At 44.0% G+C, this 14,820-nt stretch overlaps 1 protein-coding gene across 1 annotated transcript in view; it reads right to left on the bottom strand.

The window, feature by feature from the left end:
- Positions 1-14,820, bottom strand: part of LOC140198392 (rhodopsin kinase GRK1-like) — a 569,956-nt gene that overhangs the window by 528,601 nt on the left and 26,535 nt on the right. The window contains exons 2-4 of the mRNA XM_072259487.1: positions 6,956-7,083; positions 1,313-1,470; positions 277-360 (exon numbers count right to left, since the gene is read on the bottom strand). Of these exons, the coding sequence (XP_072115588.1) occupies positions 277-360; positions 1,313-1,470; positions 6,956-7,083 (370 nt within the window). The remainder of the gene's footprint in view (positions 1-276; positions 361-1,312; positions 1,471-6,955; positions 7,084-14,820) is intronic.

The following is a 14,820-nucleotide window of genomic DNA, read 5'->3' as shown; positions in this document are numbered from 1 at the left end:
CTAGGTCCTTGTCCAATCTCTGGCTCGGAGTCCAAGCCCAGGCTCCTAGCTTTCTTGTTCATTCCAGTTCCAGGATTCTGGTTTTCCTGTCCATGTCCTTGCCATCGCCCTGTATCCTAGTCCTGTCCCTAGGACTTCAGTGTCTGTGTCTTGCACTTGGGTCCGTTCCCAGCCACCGCCTTATGACAATCCCCTCCCACACCTGATGGCGTCACACCTCTCTGCAGAGGTTGGACTGCACAGCTGCTGTCTCACCAGGACAAGCTTCTGACTCACCAGGCGTACCGGCATATCCCTTGGTGTATTCTCGGTCCTCCTCTAGCACTCTGGCAAGCCCCAGGTCCGATATCCGCACATGTCCTGCGTAGAGTAGGGGGAGAAGGGAGAAAGAGTGAGACACAGCTGGGGAGAGGGCAGACAGACAGGCAGAAGCAAGCTGAGAGGCCATGATGTGAATGAAATTAATCTTCTGTTGTAGCAAGAGCGGTGTGAGTCTACAGGGGTGGTGGAGAAAACATTAGGGTCATTCGTATCATCCCATCACACTCTCCCAGGAGCAGACACAAAGTGAAGCTCTCTCTACACTGTCCCATCACACATTCCCGGGGTCAGACACAGAGTGAAGCTCCCTCCATACTGTCCCATCACATATTCCCAAGGTTAGATACAGAGTGAAGCTCTCTCCTCACTGCCCCAGCACACATTCCCGTGGTCAGACAGAGAGTGAAGCTCCCTCTGCACTGTTTCATCACACACTCCCAGGGTCAGACACAGAGTGAATCTCCCTCTGCACAGTCCCATCACATACTCCAGAGTAAGGGGAGAGGAGAGAAGGAGTGAGACACAGCTGGGGAGAGGGCAGACAGACAGGCAGAAGCAAGCTGAGAGGCCATGATGTGAATGAAATGAATCTTCTGTTGTAGCAAGAGTGGTGTGAGTCTACAGGGGTGGTGGAGAAAACATTAGGGTCATTCATATCGTCCCATCACACACTCCCAGGGTCAGACACAGAGTGAAACTCCCTCTACACTGTCCCATCACACACTCCCAAGTCAGATACAGCGTGAAGCTCTCTCCTCACTGCCTCTTCACACACCCCCGGGGTCAGACACAGAGTAAATCTCCCTCCATGGTATTATAACATTCTTCACTGGGACATAGCCCATGGATTACACTGCAACCCTGGCCCTCAACATTTCCCACGCCTCATCCACGTCCCACCCGCCTTTCAGCCTGTCAGGATGCTGATGAAGACCAGTGAGGAACCTGATCCACCCCGCATGTCACTAGTCGTGGCCCCTGCCTGCCATACCTCCATCGTCGAGGAGCACGTTCTCGGGTTTGAGGTCCCGATAGATGATTCGGTGCTGGTGGAGATGTTCCAGGCCACAGATAATCTGTGCAGCGTAGAACTGTGCGCGGGACTCCTCAAAGCCAGGATTCTTCTCATCCATATTGTAGATGTGGAACCTGGGGAGCAGGAATGAGGGGGCGTACAGGAGTGAGATGGATTGGCTGGTTGAATGGTGTTGCAATAACAACCTTGCACTCAACATCAGTAAGACCAGAGAATTGATTGTGGGCGAGGAAGAGGAAGTCAAAGGAACACACGCCATTCCTCATCGATGGATCAGCAGTGGAAAGGGCAAATAGTTCAAGTTTCTGTGTGTCAACTTCTCTTAAGTTCTCTGGACGTAGGCCAATATATTGATGGAATCTCAAAGAAAGCAGGACAGTAGGTATCTTTCATTAGGAGTTTGAGGAAATTTGGTACGTTACCAAAGACTCTAGCAAACTTCTACAGATGTATCATGGAGAGCATTCTGACTGGTAACATCACTGTCTGGTGCGGAGGGGCCACTGCTCAGGATCAAAATAATCTGCAGAGCATTGTAAACGCAGCCAGCTCCATCATGAGCAGGAGCCTCTCCACCATTAAGGACATCTTCAAAAGGAGATGCCTCACAAAGGTAGAGTCCATCATGGAGGACCCTAACCATTTGGGACAAGCCAGCTTCTCATTGCTACCATCAGGGGGGGAGGCACGGGAGCCTGAAGACACATATTCAATGTTTTCGTAACAGCTTCTTCCTCTCTGCCGTCAGATTTCTGAACATCAATGAAGCCATGAACACTACTTCACTATTTTGAGCTCTTTTAGCACTGTTTATTTTTTCCATCTTTCTGTCTAAATATCTATTTATTATACTGTATATTCTTATTGTAATTTAAAATGATTTTTATGTACCACACTGCATTACAGCTGCAAAACAACAATGTTGATGACGCACGCCAGTGAAAATAAACCTGATTGTGACTCAGCAAGAGATGATTGGGGAGGCGGTGCTCAGATTTGTCCCAAGTAATGTCCCACTCCCACTCACACAGTCTCCTCCTGAAGGTTCAAAGTAAATTCATTACCAAAATACATACAGAATATGCTACCATAAGGTTGTGGTACCTTTATTATTTAGAAAATTTATAAATTATATTTATCAAAACATAGTTAATCACAGGGTATTTCACAATTATATTAACATAGATTTCAAAATTATATAAGCATAATTTCAAAAATATATAACATAATTCAGAATTATATTAGCATTATATAAAAGAAAATCCACCTGTGCAGCAACAAAGGCTATGTGCGTGGGGGCATTTCAGTTACTGTGCAGCCGCACACCTGCACTGCTGAGAGGGAACAATGACTCTGATATTCAGTTTCTCTACTTTCTCAGAAGTTTGCATAAATTTGGCATGTGACCAGAAACTCCTACAGATGCCCAATGGAGAGAATCCTAACTGGTTACATCATGGCCTGGTATGGAAACACCCAAGTTCAGGAACAGAAAGTGGTAGATGCAGCCCGGTCTAACACAGACAAAGCCCTTCCCACCGTTGAGTACATTTGCATGCAGCACTGTGACAACAAACCAAGTTATCAGAAGATTGATGCTGATGAGAGAGATAAGAGAGACAATGGAGAAACATTCAAAATGCTAATAAGAGGGAAGAGAGAGATTAATGAGAAAGAACCACACTTCAGAATATTGACAGACCGGTTGCTTTGAACCTGAACTGTTTGAAGTTTGATGGACAGGCGATACCCCAGCAGGGGGATAAAAAGAACAGGTTCGCTAAGGCACGACAGACACCACGAGATCACGAGACCCTGGAAGAGCGGTGTGACCCCACAAGTTGGTGGGAGTTTGGAGGTCTGGTTGCAGGAACCGACCATAGACGCACAGGGTGAAAAGGTACAATCGGTGGGAACCTAGTGTGTGTGTGTCCGCCCTTGCCTGAGTGCCAAGTTCACTGCGGAAGAACGGTCGTATCCGGAATGGAGGGGTCACAGTCGGTGACCACAGAAGACATAAAAGGGTGCGCCCGAAAGCTAACTGCTAAGAACATCAAAGGTCTGTTTGAATCAAAATTTGCATTCTGTCTCTCTCTCCAACGGCACAACAGCGATTACTGCGAACTGTACTCAGCTGAACTGAACTCTGAGTCACTTGAGATCCTTACATCCTTACGATTAGAGTACTGTGTTACTTATTTCTTTAATAAAACTTAGTTTCTGTTAAACCAGACTCCAACTAAGTGGTCCATTTCTGCTGGTTTGGCAACCCAGTTACGCGGTATGTAAGAAGCACTATCACAGGAAAGAAGCATCAAGGACCCCCAACCATTCAGGTCTTACTCTCTTCTCACTACTAATCAGCCAGGTGGTACAGTATCTCAGGTCCCACACCTCCAACAATTACCCGATAACAATCGAGCACCAGTGTGAATAACTTCACTCACCACAACTCTGATCTGATTGTTCAGCCTACAGACTCACAGTCCAGGTCTCTACAGCTCATCCTCTTAGTATTATTTTTTACGTGCACATTGGTTGTCGATCTTTTTTATGCATTGTATTTCTTTTATTTTCCTGAAAGTGCCTGCAAGAAAATGAATCTTCAGCTAACATGCATGCATTTTGGTAATAAATTTACTTTGAACTATTGTTACCAGCACCATCTTGCTGTGTGGTGACAGGAGCTGTGCAAACCAAGCATTATCCCAAGGCCAGTAAAGCCCCACTTACAGCTTTCCCTGACAGACACTCCTGTGTGTTAGGAGCTGTTACTGTCCCTTCACTGTCACTGGGTCTGTATGCTGGAGCATTTGCCCCAGAAAGACTGTGGTAATTCAGTGAGGTGGTTCACCTCAAGGGCAGAACATTCCCAGATCCCAGGATGACTTCAGATGAAGAGTATTAGTGGAAGTGAAGGACTTATTCGGGCTGGGCAGTAGCATAGCACTCTGCAGAGTGGACGATCGGGGGATCGGGGTTGAATTCCCACTGCTGTGCTTTAGGCGTAGGTTTCATAGAACAGTCCAGCACAGGAGCAGGACATTCAGCCCACAATGTTGTGACAAATCAGCTGAAAAGCAAATCAAAAACACACAAACATTAATCCCTCCTACCTACACCAGGTCCATAACCCTCCATCTTCCTCACATCCATGTGCCCAACCAAGCATCTCTTAAAAGCTGCTAATGTATTTGCCTCTACCACCACACCAGGCATCCACCACTCTCTGAGTAAAAAACTTAGCGCTCACATCCCCCTCTCACCTCATAAAGACATAATGGATTGGAATTAATAAGTTGTGGGTATGCTGCATGGGCACTAGGAACATGATTCGTGCCCAGCACACCTTTGACTATTGACACCAACCGCACATTTCACGGTCTGTTCCAATCTACACGTGACAAATATCTAATCAGTGTCTTGATCCCTTATTGCAAACTAATGAATCCTGGCTGACCTTCTGAATCCTGATCGACTGGGTAGGACTGGACTGACACAAGATGGTAGACAGTGGAATCTGGAGCAACACACAGCGTGCTAGAGGAACTCAGCAGGTCAGGCAACCTCAGTGGAGACCAAGGAAGGGTCTCGACCAAAACCATTGCCTGTCCAACTTCATCCACAGATGCTGCCTGGCCCACTGAGTTTTTCCAGCATCTTAGTTGTGGCTCTGGGAGGACGGACTTTGGTTGCAGAGGAGACCGGGGACCTGGAGCTACACCCGCAGAGCGCATTCCGGGGTGGTTTAGTGGAGACATTAGGAGTCAGGGAGGGTGGGACGGAGTGGAGGAGGGGCGACTGTTTCCCAGTGCAGGAGGGTGGGTGCCCAGAGGACACGGAGCCAAGGGGGTCAACAGAAGAACCAGAGAGGAGAGGAGGGGAAGGTGTCTCCGCAGCGAGTTGTCGGGGTCAGGAATGCACTGTCGGGAAGCGTGAGGGAGCAGATTCAACAGGGACTTAAGGAGGGAATGGGAGTGGGGGGACACTGGAAGGGGCAACATGTCAGGATGTGGGGAGTGGGGGAAGTGGCTGGTTCATTCACATGGCCGGTACAGGCTCAATGGGCTGAGCAGTCTCACGGCAGTCCAGCTGGCTCTAGGATTTTATAATCTGTCAGTCCTCTGAAACCATTACATTATGATCTTTGTTAATGCGACCAAGGGAACTGATGTGAATTAAAGCTGAAATGATATACCTCCCTGCTTAACGTTCCCGGCTCTGTGCTGGCAAATCTGGCTCAGACTGCGTCAGAGTTAAATCCGGCACTAATCTCAATTGGAGGCCAATATTCAAACATCAACCTCCCTGAGCAAAACCACCCAGCTGGTCAGTTATCAGAAAGGCTGTACAGGTACTGTGAGATCACAGAGAGGCTGACCACAGTGTCCACCCAGTTGGTCCCAATTCTGTGTTTGACCCAGACCACTCCGAGCCCCACACCTCCAAGAACCTGACCAAGTGCTTCTCAAATGTACCTGCCTCAACCACATAACTCTGGCAGCTTGCTGCACATACGTGAAAAAGGTTCCCTTTTAAATATTTCCCCATTAACCCTAGACTTATACACCCTACTCTGCAGAAACGTCTGTTACTCAACCTGCACGTTAATCTCAAAGTTCAAAGTACATTTATTACCAAAGTATGTATACATTAAACAACCTTGAGATTCGTCTCCTTACAGGCACCCATGAAACAAAGAAAGGCAATAGAACACATTTAAAAAAAGACAGTCAAATATCCAACGTGCTGAGAGAGAAAACCTTTAGGGAATCCTGCACCAGGACTGCCAAGTCTCTTAGAGAACCATCCCATGAAGAGCAGAGGGCTGCTAATGGGATCATCTGATTTAGCAGTGAGATAAACACACAAGTGGAAGCAAAGCTCATTCCACAAGCTCTTGCACAAGACGTCCAAGAGCCCTGGGCAACAGCTGTTAAGTAACACAGTGTGGGGAAGTGTATGGTCATGAACTTTGGTAGAAAGAGTAAAGGCGTAAACCAAGAGCAAATTCAGAAATCAGTGGTGCAAAGGGACTTGGGAGTCCTCATGCAGGACTCGCTAAAGGTTAATTTGAGGTTGAGTTGGTGGTGAGGCTGGCAAGTGCAGTGCTAGCATACATTTCCAGGGGAATAAAATAATGTCCTTTTAGAATAGAGATAAAGAGGAACTTCTTTAGCCAGAGGGTGGTCAATCTGTGGAATTCATTGCCACAGACAGCTATGAAGAGCAATTCATGTGTGGAGGTTGATAGGTCCTTGATTCGTCATGGTGACAAAGGTTACGGGGGGAAAGAGGAAGAATGACGTCGAGAGGGATAATGAATCAGCCATGATGGAATGATTCAATCATTGATTGAAAGTAGGCTCGATGGGCCAAATGGCCTCATTCTGCTCATTTACCTTATGATCTTAACTCATTCTATCAAAGGCAGTGGGGGTCTGAGAGGTGGAGGCAGTTGTTTTAAGCTCTCACAGATGATGGAGATGAGGGTGAAGGGTTAGTTGGGTAAAGATTACGGGACAACCATTGAACTATAGAAAAGGCTATCCCTGGGTCCGACCCGTGTCCAGCTGCTGGTGGACACTTCCTCCTCACCTAAGATCTCCGCCATTCATTAGAGTCATCACCAGACACAGCTCGTACTTGGTCTGAAAGGCGTAGGCGAGCGAGACGATGAACCGATTGTGAACCTTGGCCAGGATCTGCTTTTCCAAAATGGTAGCCTATGGGCAGGGGAGGAGACAAATACAAATATCAGTGAGGGTTGCAGCAACATCGTTTGTGTTCAACCTGTGCTCACTCTGTGTCTGATCCCGGGAGTGTGTGTGATGGGACAGTGTAGAGGGAAGTTTCACTCTGTGTCTGACCCCAGGAGTGTGTGATGGAACAGTGTAGAGGGAGCTTCACTCTGTGTCTGACCCTGAGAATGTGTGATGGGGCGGTGTGGAGGGAGATTCACTCTGTGTCTGACCCCGGGAGTGTGTGATGGGACAGTGTGGAGGCAGTGCTCACTCTATGACCCTGGGTGTGTGTGATAGGCTGGTGTGGAGCGAGCCACACTCTTTTTCTGACCCCAGGAGTGATGATTCTGATGTGGGTCTCTATTGCCGACTGAGAGTAGGAAGGGGACAGGGAGAGGAGAGGCATGTTTGGGAGAAGGGGAAGAGAGAGGGGAGGGAGCGGGGAGCACCAGAGGGGCATTCTGTAAAGATCAATAAACCAATTGCTTAGCATGAAATGACCTTCCCTAATGTCTCAGGGCTGAGTGTGTCTGCACTCATGCCTCCCTCGCTCCCCAGCACTCCTTCTCTACCACCTGTCCCACACCCCTCCCATGGCACTCCACCCTCACCATTTATATATATGTGTGTGTATACACTCATTAATGCAAATATCTACAGAATTTACCTAATAAAGTGGTCACTGAGTGTAAATATACTCGTATGTATTTTAATTTCTGTTTCTTAATTTAATTTATTCTATTTTATGCATTGCTGTGTTGCTGTTGGTGACAATAGCCCTGATTCACAGAGTCATAAAGCATGTAAACAGGCCCTTCAACACAATCTGATCACAAAAGAGAAATGACTGACTACACTGGAAAAAATAGACATGTTTAATTGCACAACAGATAACTGGATTTTATAGACTGAGCAAACTGAACAGTAATTTGAAGCAAATGAAAATAGCCAATGAGAAGCGAGTGCCAGTTTTGCTGAGTGCATTGGGTGGAAGAGAATACAACTTGCTTGGAAATTTGACTGCTCCAACCAAACCAGCCAAAATGAACACAGCTGATATCCTGAAAGTAATGCAGAAACACTTTGAATCAAAACCATTGCTGATTGCAGAATACTTTAGGTTTCATAAGCGAAATCAAAAGGCAGTCCAATTCAGCATAAGCGGCTGAATTGAAGTGATTGTCTGAGCATTGTCAGTTCAATGGTGGATAATGGTGCACTGAGAGATTGTTTAGTTTATGAAATCTTACAAGAAAATATTAAAAAATGGCTCCCAGCTAAACACAACATACATTTAAAAGAGCAGTTGAAATCGCTGTATCAATGGAAGCAGCTGCCAGAGATGCAATTGAGTTTGAACGGCATTTCAAAGAAACTGAACTGAAGCCTGCAGATGTTCAACTAAGAACTTATAGTGGAGAAAAGATAACTCCAGTGGGAATGGAATTTGCAACAGTGAAATACAACGACCAACAGGCCACCTTGGGCTTGTATGTGGTAAAAACAGAAGGGGCAGCATTGTGGGTCATGAGTGGCTGACACAACTACAAGTTGATTGGAGATCTAGCCACCAATTGCATGTCACATCCCCTGCAACAGAGTCAACTGAAAGCAAATTAAGAAAGGTACTGGTCCCAAGAAGGATGGGTCTGTCAGGACCCGTGGTGATTTTAAAATCACCATCAACCCAGTACTGAAAGTAGATCAATACACTCTGGTAGGATAGAGATACCTTTGCAAACTTTTCTGGAGAAAAACATTTCAGCAAAGTGGACTTAGATGAAACCTACCTACAGATGAAGATGAAAGAAGTGTTTCTTACCGTAAACACTCATAAAGAGTTTTATTGTTACAATAGGTTTATTTTTGGAGTAGGATTTGCACCTGCACTTTGTCAGAAAGCTATGGACTAGGTGCTGCAAAGCTGCCCAGGTACTCAGTGTTTACCTGGATGTCATCATTGTTATTTGTAAGAATGACAAGGAAGATCTCCAAAATCTCGAGACAATTTTAAAAAGATTAGAATATTATGGGATCAGAGCATGATGCAACAAATGTGAATTCTTTAAACTAAGCATCACTTACAGTGGTCACATCATTGATGCACAAGAATTACACAAGTGTGCTGAGAAAATTCAAGTACAAAGGTAGTAGTGGATACCACAAGGCCGAAGGTGTGGTCCTTTTTAGGGTTTGTCAATGACTATAACAGGTTCCTGCCAAACCTGACTACTGTGCTCCACCTCTTGAACTCATTGCTACAGCTTGTGAAGAAATGGCAATGGATAATACTTTCAAAAAGATAAAGGAAATGGTGCCATCAGGCACAGTACTCACACATTGTTATCAATATCGTCCAGTAAAGCTTGCTTGTGACATTAGAACATCAGAAAGTTTTTGACAAGACCAGGCCATTCAGCCCAACAAAGTTTGCCAAATTCCTGTTCACATGGTGTGTTGAAATAACTATCAAGCTTCAATTTGGAAGTTTCTAAGATACTAATTCCAAATACACAGGTAGCTTTTTCCATGTGTCCACAACCCGCTGTGTAAAGAAACGCTTCCTGAAGTTAGTCTGAAATCTTCCCTTAATCAATCTCCACCTCATGTCCTTGATGATGGATTAATTTTGAAGTAGCACTTTACTTCTTCCTTTGATGATTTTGAACACTTCCATCATCTCTCTTCTCATTCTACATTTACTTAGGCTAAATAGATTTAATTCTTTCACTCTTTCTTCATAGCTCATACTCTGCAGACCTGGAATGAGTCTAGTCACCCTTCGCTGGGCTCTCTCCAGTGTCTTCACATCCCTCACAAAATATGGAGACTAAAATTGTACACAGTACTCAAGATGTGGCCTCAAGTGCATTACACAGCTTAAGGAGAATGTCTCTTGACTTGAACTCCACTGAGCACATTATATAGCCCAACATTGTATTAGCCTTCCTAATCGCCTCGTGCATTGTCAAGATGTTGATAGTGATGGGTCTACCAGGACACCCCAATCCTTCTCATACAGTGCACTTTCTAACGCAAAACCACCCAATTGTATATTTATATTTAATATTTCTACTTCCTATATGTAATATTTTACATTTACTTCCATTAAATTTCATTTGCCATTTATCTACCCATACCTGGATTTTGTTTAGATCTAACTTTATTCATTCTGCTGCTTGAATGTTATCAGCCTGTCCCCTTAATTTTGTGTCACCGGCAAACTTTACTTTATTTGTTATGTCATTCATGTAAATTAAACACAGCAGCGGTCCCAAAACTGATCCCTGCTGAACCCCAGTTCTAACATCTTCTAGGTGTGAAAATGACCCTCTCACCAGAATTCATTGTTTTCTGTTTTTGAGCCAATTTGCACCATTCGCACACCTTACCCTGAATCTCTACCTCCTGTAATTTAATTATGAGCCTCTTTCAGAGTATCTTGTCAAAAGCCTTCTGAAAGTCCAAGTAAGTTATATTGATCATTCCATTGTGATCATAAATTTGAGTTGTCTCTTCATAGAACTCCAGCATATTAGTAAAACATGGTTTCCACTTTCTGAACCCATGCTGGCTTTCTGCTAACATGCCTGTTCTTATCAGCTGCTTTTCTATCTCATTCTTTAGTAATGTTTCCATTATCTTACCTATTATGCACGTTATGCTTATAGTTACCAGGGTCAGTGCAGTCACCCTTCTTATATACTGGGATTTCCAGTCCTTAGGGATTTCACCAGTCTTCAATGACTTTTGGAAGATACATGTTAGGGATTTGTATATATAATCACCAACCTCTTTAAGTACACTTGGATATATGTTGTCTGGCCCTGGAGATTTATTAACTTTCAGCCTTTTCAGCTATAACAGGACTACACTTTCTAAGATCTCTCAGTCACTTAAACCAACCACATTTTGCTTTACACTTGCTGGCATATTGCTAACGTCTGCACAGGTGAATATTTTAGCAATATATGAGTTAAGAGTATCCACTATGTCCTTCTCTGCATAACTTAACTCTCTATTATTATTACTAATACTTTTACCTTCCTCCTTGACTTTTCTTTTGCAACTAAAATATTGAAAAAATCTGTTGGGGTCAATCTTAGCATTATCAGCAATATCCTTCTCAACCTGCCTTTTGGCAATTCGAATTTCGCTCTTGACTATAGCACTCATACTTTCATATGCCCTACAGTTAACATCATTAGTATTTTTTCCGTATTCCTTATATAGGTGTCTTTTCTTCAATAATTTGTTATATCTATCTTTATTCATCCATGTAGTTGATCTATTGTTTTTATGTTTCTCCGGACCTTGGGTATGAACATGTCTTGCACTGCAGATATGACCTCTTTAAATCAACCCCACTGTTCCTCAATTGACTCAATGTTAAGCAGTTCCTTCCAGTTTACGTTCTGAAGTCTTTGCTGTATCTGCACAAACTCTGCCTTTCTGAAATTCAATTGGTTTTTACTGATCTACTCTCCTAAAAAACTTCAAGACTAACAATGTTATGATCACTTGTTCCTAAAGGCTCAACATAGCCATACCCTAAGTTCTATCCTGAATGTTACAGCATATCAAATCTGGACATCCCCCCTCCCCCCTTGTTGTTGTGCTAATGTACTGGATCAAAAAAACAATCATTCAATAACTCAATGTACTCACATTCCTGTAACCTATTAGTCACTGGGATCTCCCACTCAATATTTGGGAAATTTGAAGTCTCCCATAACTATAACATTACCCTCAGAACTTGCTTTTCTAATATTCTGTTAGAGTTGCTCATTAAAATCACTATCAGCATTAGGGGATTTATAATGTACACCCAATGTTATTCACTTATCCTTGTAGCTTTCAATTCTCACCCAGATATCTTCACTAAATTTCGATTCACCTCCTATCATAAGCATGTTTAAATTCTCTCTTATCTACATGGCTACTGCTCATCTTTATGATCTTGCCTATCTTTCCTAAGTAAGGTATATCATTATTGACATCAATGGATCTGGGGTTGAGAGGGTAAACAGCTTTAAGTTCCTCGGCATCCACATCACCGAGGACCTCACGTGGTCTGTACACACCAGCTGTGTGGTGAAAAAGGCATAACAGCACCTCTTTCACCTCAGACAGTGGAGGAAGTTTGGTGTGGGCCCGCAAATCCTAAGAATTTTCTACAGGGGCACAATTGAGAGCATCCTGACTGGCTGCATCACTGTCTGGTATGGGAACTGTTCCTCCCTCAATCACAGGACTCTGCAGAGAGTGGTGTGGACAGCCCAGTGCATCTGCAGTTGTTTAAACACCATGATTCAGGACATTTACAAAGACAGATGTGTAAAAAGGGCCTGTAGGATCATTGGAGACCCAAGTCACCCCAGTCACAAATTGTTCCAGCTGTGACCATCCTGGAAACGGTACCGCAGCATAAAAGCCAGGACTAACAGGCTCCGGGACAGCTTCTTCCACCAGGCCATCAGACCGATGAACTCATGCTGATCTGAGTGTTACATTGACTGTTCTATTTATTATAAATTACTATGATTGCATATCGCACATTTAGACAGAGAGGTAACGTAAAGATTTTTACTCCTCATGTATGTGAAGGATGTAAGAAATAAAGTCAATTCAATTCAATTTAATTCCTTTAAAACTATATTCAGCACCATTGCTTGAGGTCAGCCAGGATTCAGTTATTGCTATGATATCACACTTGTGTATAATTCCAGCTCATTTATTTTATTCGTAATACTTCTGGCTTTTATACAGGCCATCCTTAGTCTGTCACTGATGTTTTTCATCCTATTCCGGCCCATTTTTATATTTTTGAAGCTTATAGTTGGTTTGCATTCTAATATGTTATTCTCCACTATGGTGTTTAAACAGTTAAGCCTGGCCTATGTTCCTTGCCTTTTGGTAAAGGTGCAGTCATATCATATATTATGAGTGATGGAAATAGCCTTTGTATCACGTTCCCTTACCGCGCAGAGAAAAATTACGCAGATTATCAGAGAGGCCTTGAGTCTGCTTTAGGAGGTAAAGCATTTCAACCAGTACCTGTATGGGAGGGATTTTACCCTCATTACTGATCATCAACCACTGGTGTACATTTTCAACCCACAGAAGGATGTTCCACTAATGGCGGCAACACAAATGCAAAGATGGGCTCGGGTTTTGGAGGACCCAGTTACAAGATCAAATTCAAGAGGACACCTAATCATGGAAATGCTGACGGATTGTCCCATTTGACCTTGGAAAAGGAAATACCTGAAAATTTACAAAAGCGGACTCTCTTCTTGACGTATTCTCTCTAATGCAAGTTGAATGTCTCCCTATTACAGCAGAGATGATCCAAAGGGAAACCAGTAAAACACTCACACTGTCTCAGGTATACATGGCCACCCAAAATGGTTGGGATGTGCAGCAGAAATTACAGTTCCCCCAGTTTTACCATTGCTGGGATCAACTTGCCCCTGAGCAGCACCTTTCCATCCCCGGGAATGGCAGGCATCGCCCTGGCAGAAGGTGTGTGTGGACTTTGCTGGACCATTCATGGGCACAAATTTCTTGGTGGGTGCAGCGACAAAGAGGCCAGAAGTGTTCCCAGTAGCCTCCACTGCAGCCTTGCAGAATGTTGATGTGTTGAGAAGCCTCTTCTCAAGGACTGATGTTAGGCTACGTCTACGCTAGACCGGATAATTTTGAAAAAGCCGGTTTCGCATAAAAACAACAGGCGTCCAAACTAGGTGTTTTTAAAAAAAACTCTGTCCACATTAAAACGGATATTTGGGCGAACCTCCTCCTACTGGGCATGTGTAGGACACATCTACAGAAAACAAGCGAAGAGGAAACGGTGTACTTGGTGCACGATTGTCCAGTTACAGACTAGAAAAACTTAAAAGGAAATTGCCGAACGAAAGACTTGGTGCACATTTGTCCAGAAACATTTCCTACAGCCATAGTCTCTTCACCAATGAAAGGGATGACAGCTACAACTAAATGCAATAAGGCTTGCTATTCGGTAAAAGTGAAATTTGCTTTTACCTCATTTGTTTGCCTTTACGTTTGCCATGTCTTTGTGTATTATTTCGCTGTACTTAACATGTGCAATAAATTGAGTTACTGGGCAAAAGTGACAATTGCATCTATTGAATGTTTGCATAAGCAATACATTAATAAAGCACCTTGTTAAATGTATAAAACATGTCTGCATCAGTGTTATCTTGTATTTCCATACAACGTTACATTAGGCTGTTACACATCTATTGTCAGATATTGTTGTGGTGTTGGAGGTTGCGTTCGGGAAAACAATGAAGTGCCGTGCTGCCGCCACCATCTGTTCCGGCACGTCATGACAGCAGTTTTAAAAATAGCCGGATACCCCGTACACACTATGCCGGATATTAGGCGTTTTCAGACTTATTCACTCTGGAGAGCGTTTCTGCAAAGCTCCGTTTTTGGGGGAGGAAAATGCCGTTTCGGTGTGGACAGAGGGTCAAAACGAGGAGAAAAAGCTTTGGTTACGGATTTATCCAGTCTAGTGTGGACGTTAGTCAGTGACAATGGACTACAGTTTGTTGTGGAACAGTTTCGGTCATTACTGAAAATGAATGAAAAAAGACACATTTCATCTGCACCATACCACCCAGCTACAAATGGCTCAGTGGAAAGCTATGTCCGGAGTCTGAAGAGCACACTGTGAGTTATGTCAGCAGAACA

Source organism: Mobula birostris, chromosome 5 (assembly GCF_030028105.1).
Source record: "Mobula birostris isolate sMobBir1 chromosome 5, sMobBir1.hap1, whole genome shotgun sequence".
NCBI classification, from domain to species: domain Eukaryota; kingdom Metazoa; phylum Chordata; class Chondrichthyes; order Myliobatiformes; family Myliobatidae; genus Mobula; species Mobula birostris.
The sequence above is the reverse complement of the archived record's forward strand: the minus strand, read 5'-3'. Positions and strand labels throughout refer to the sequence as shown.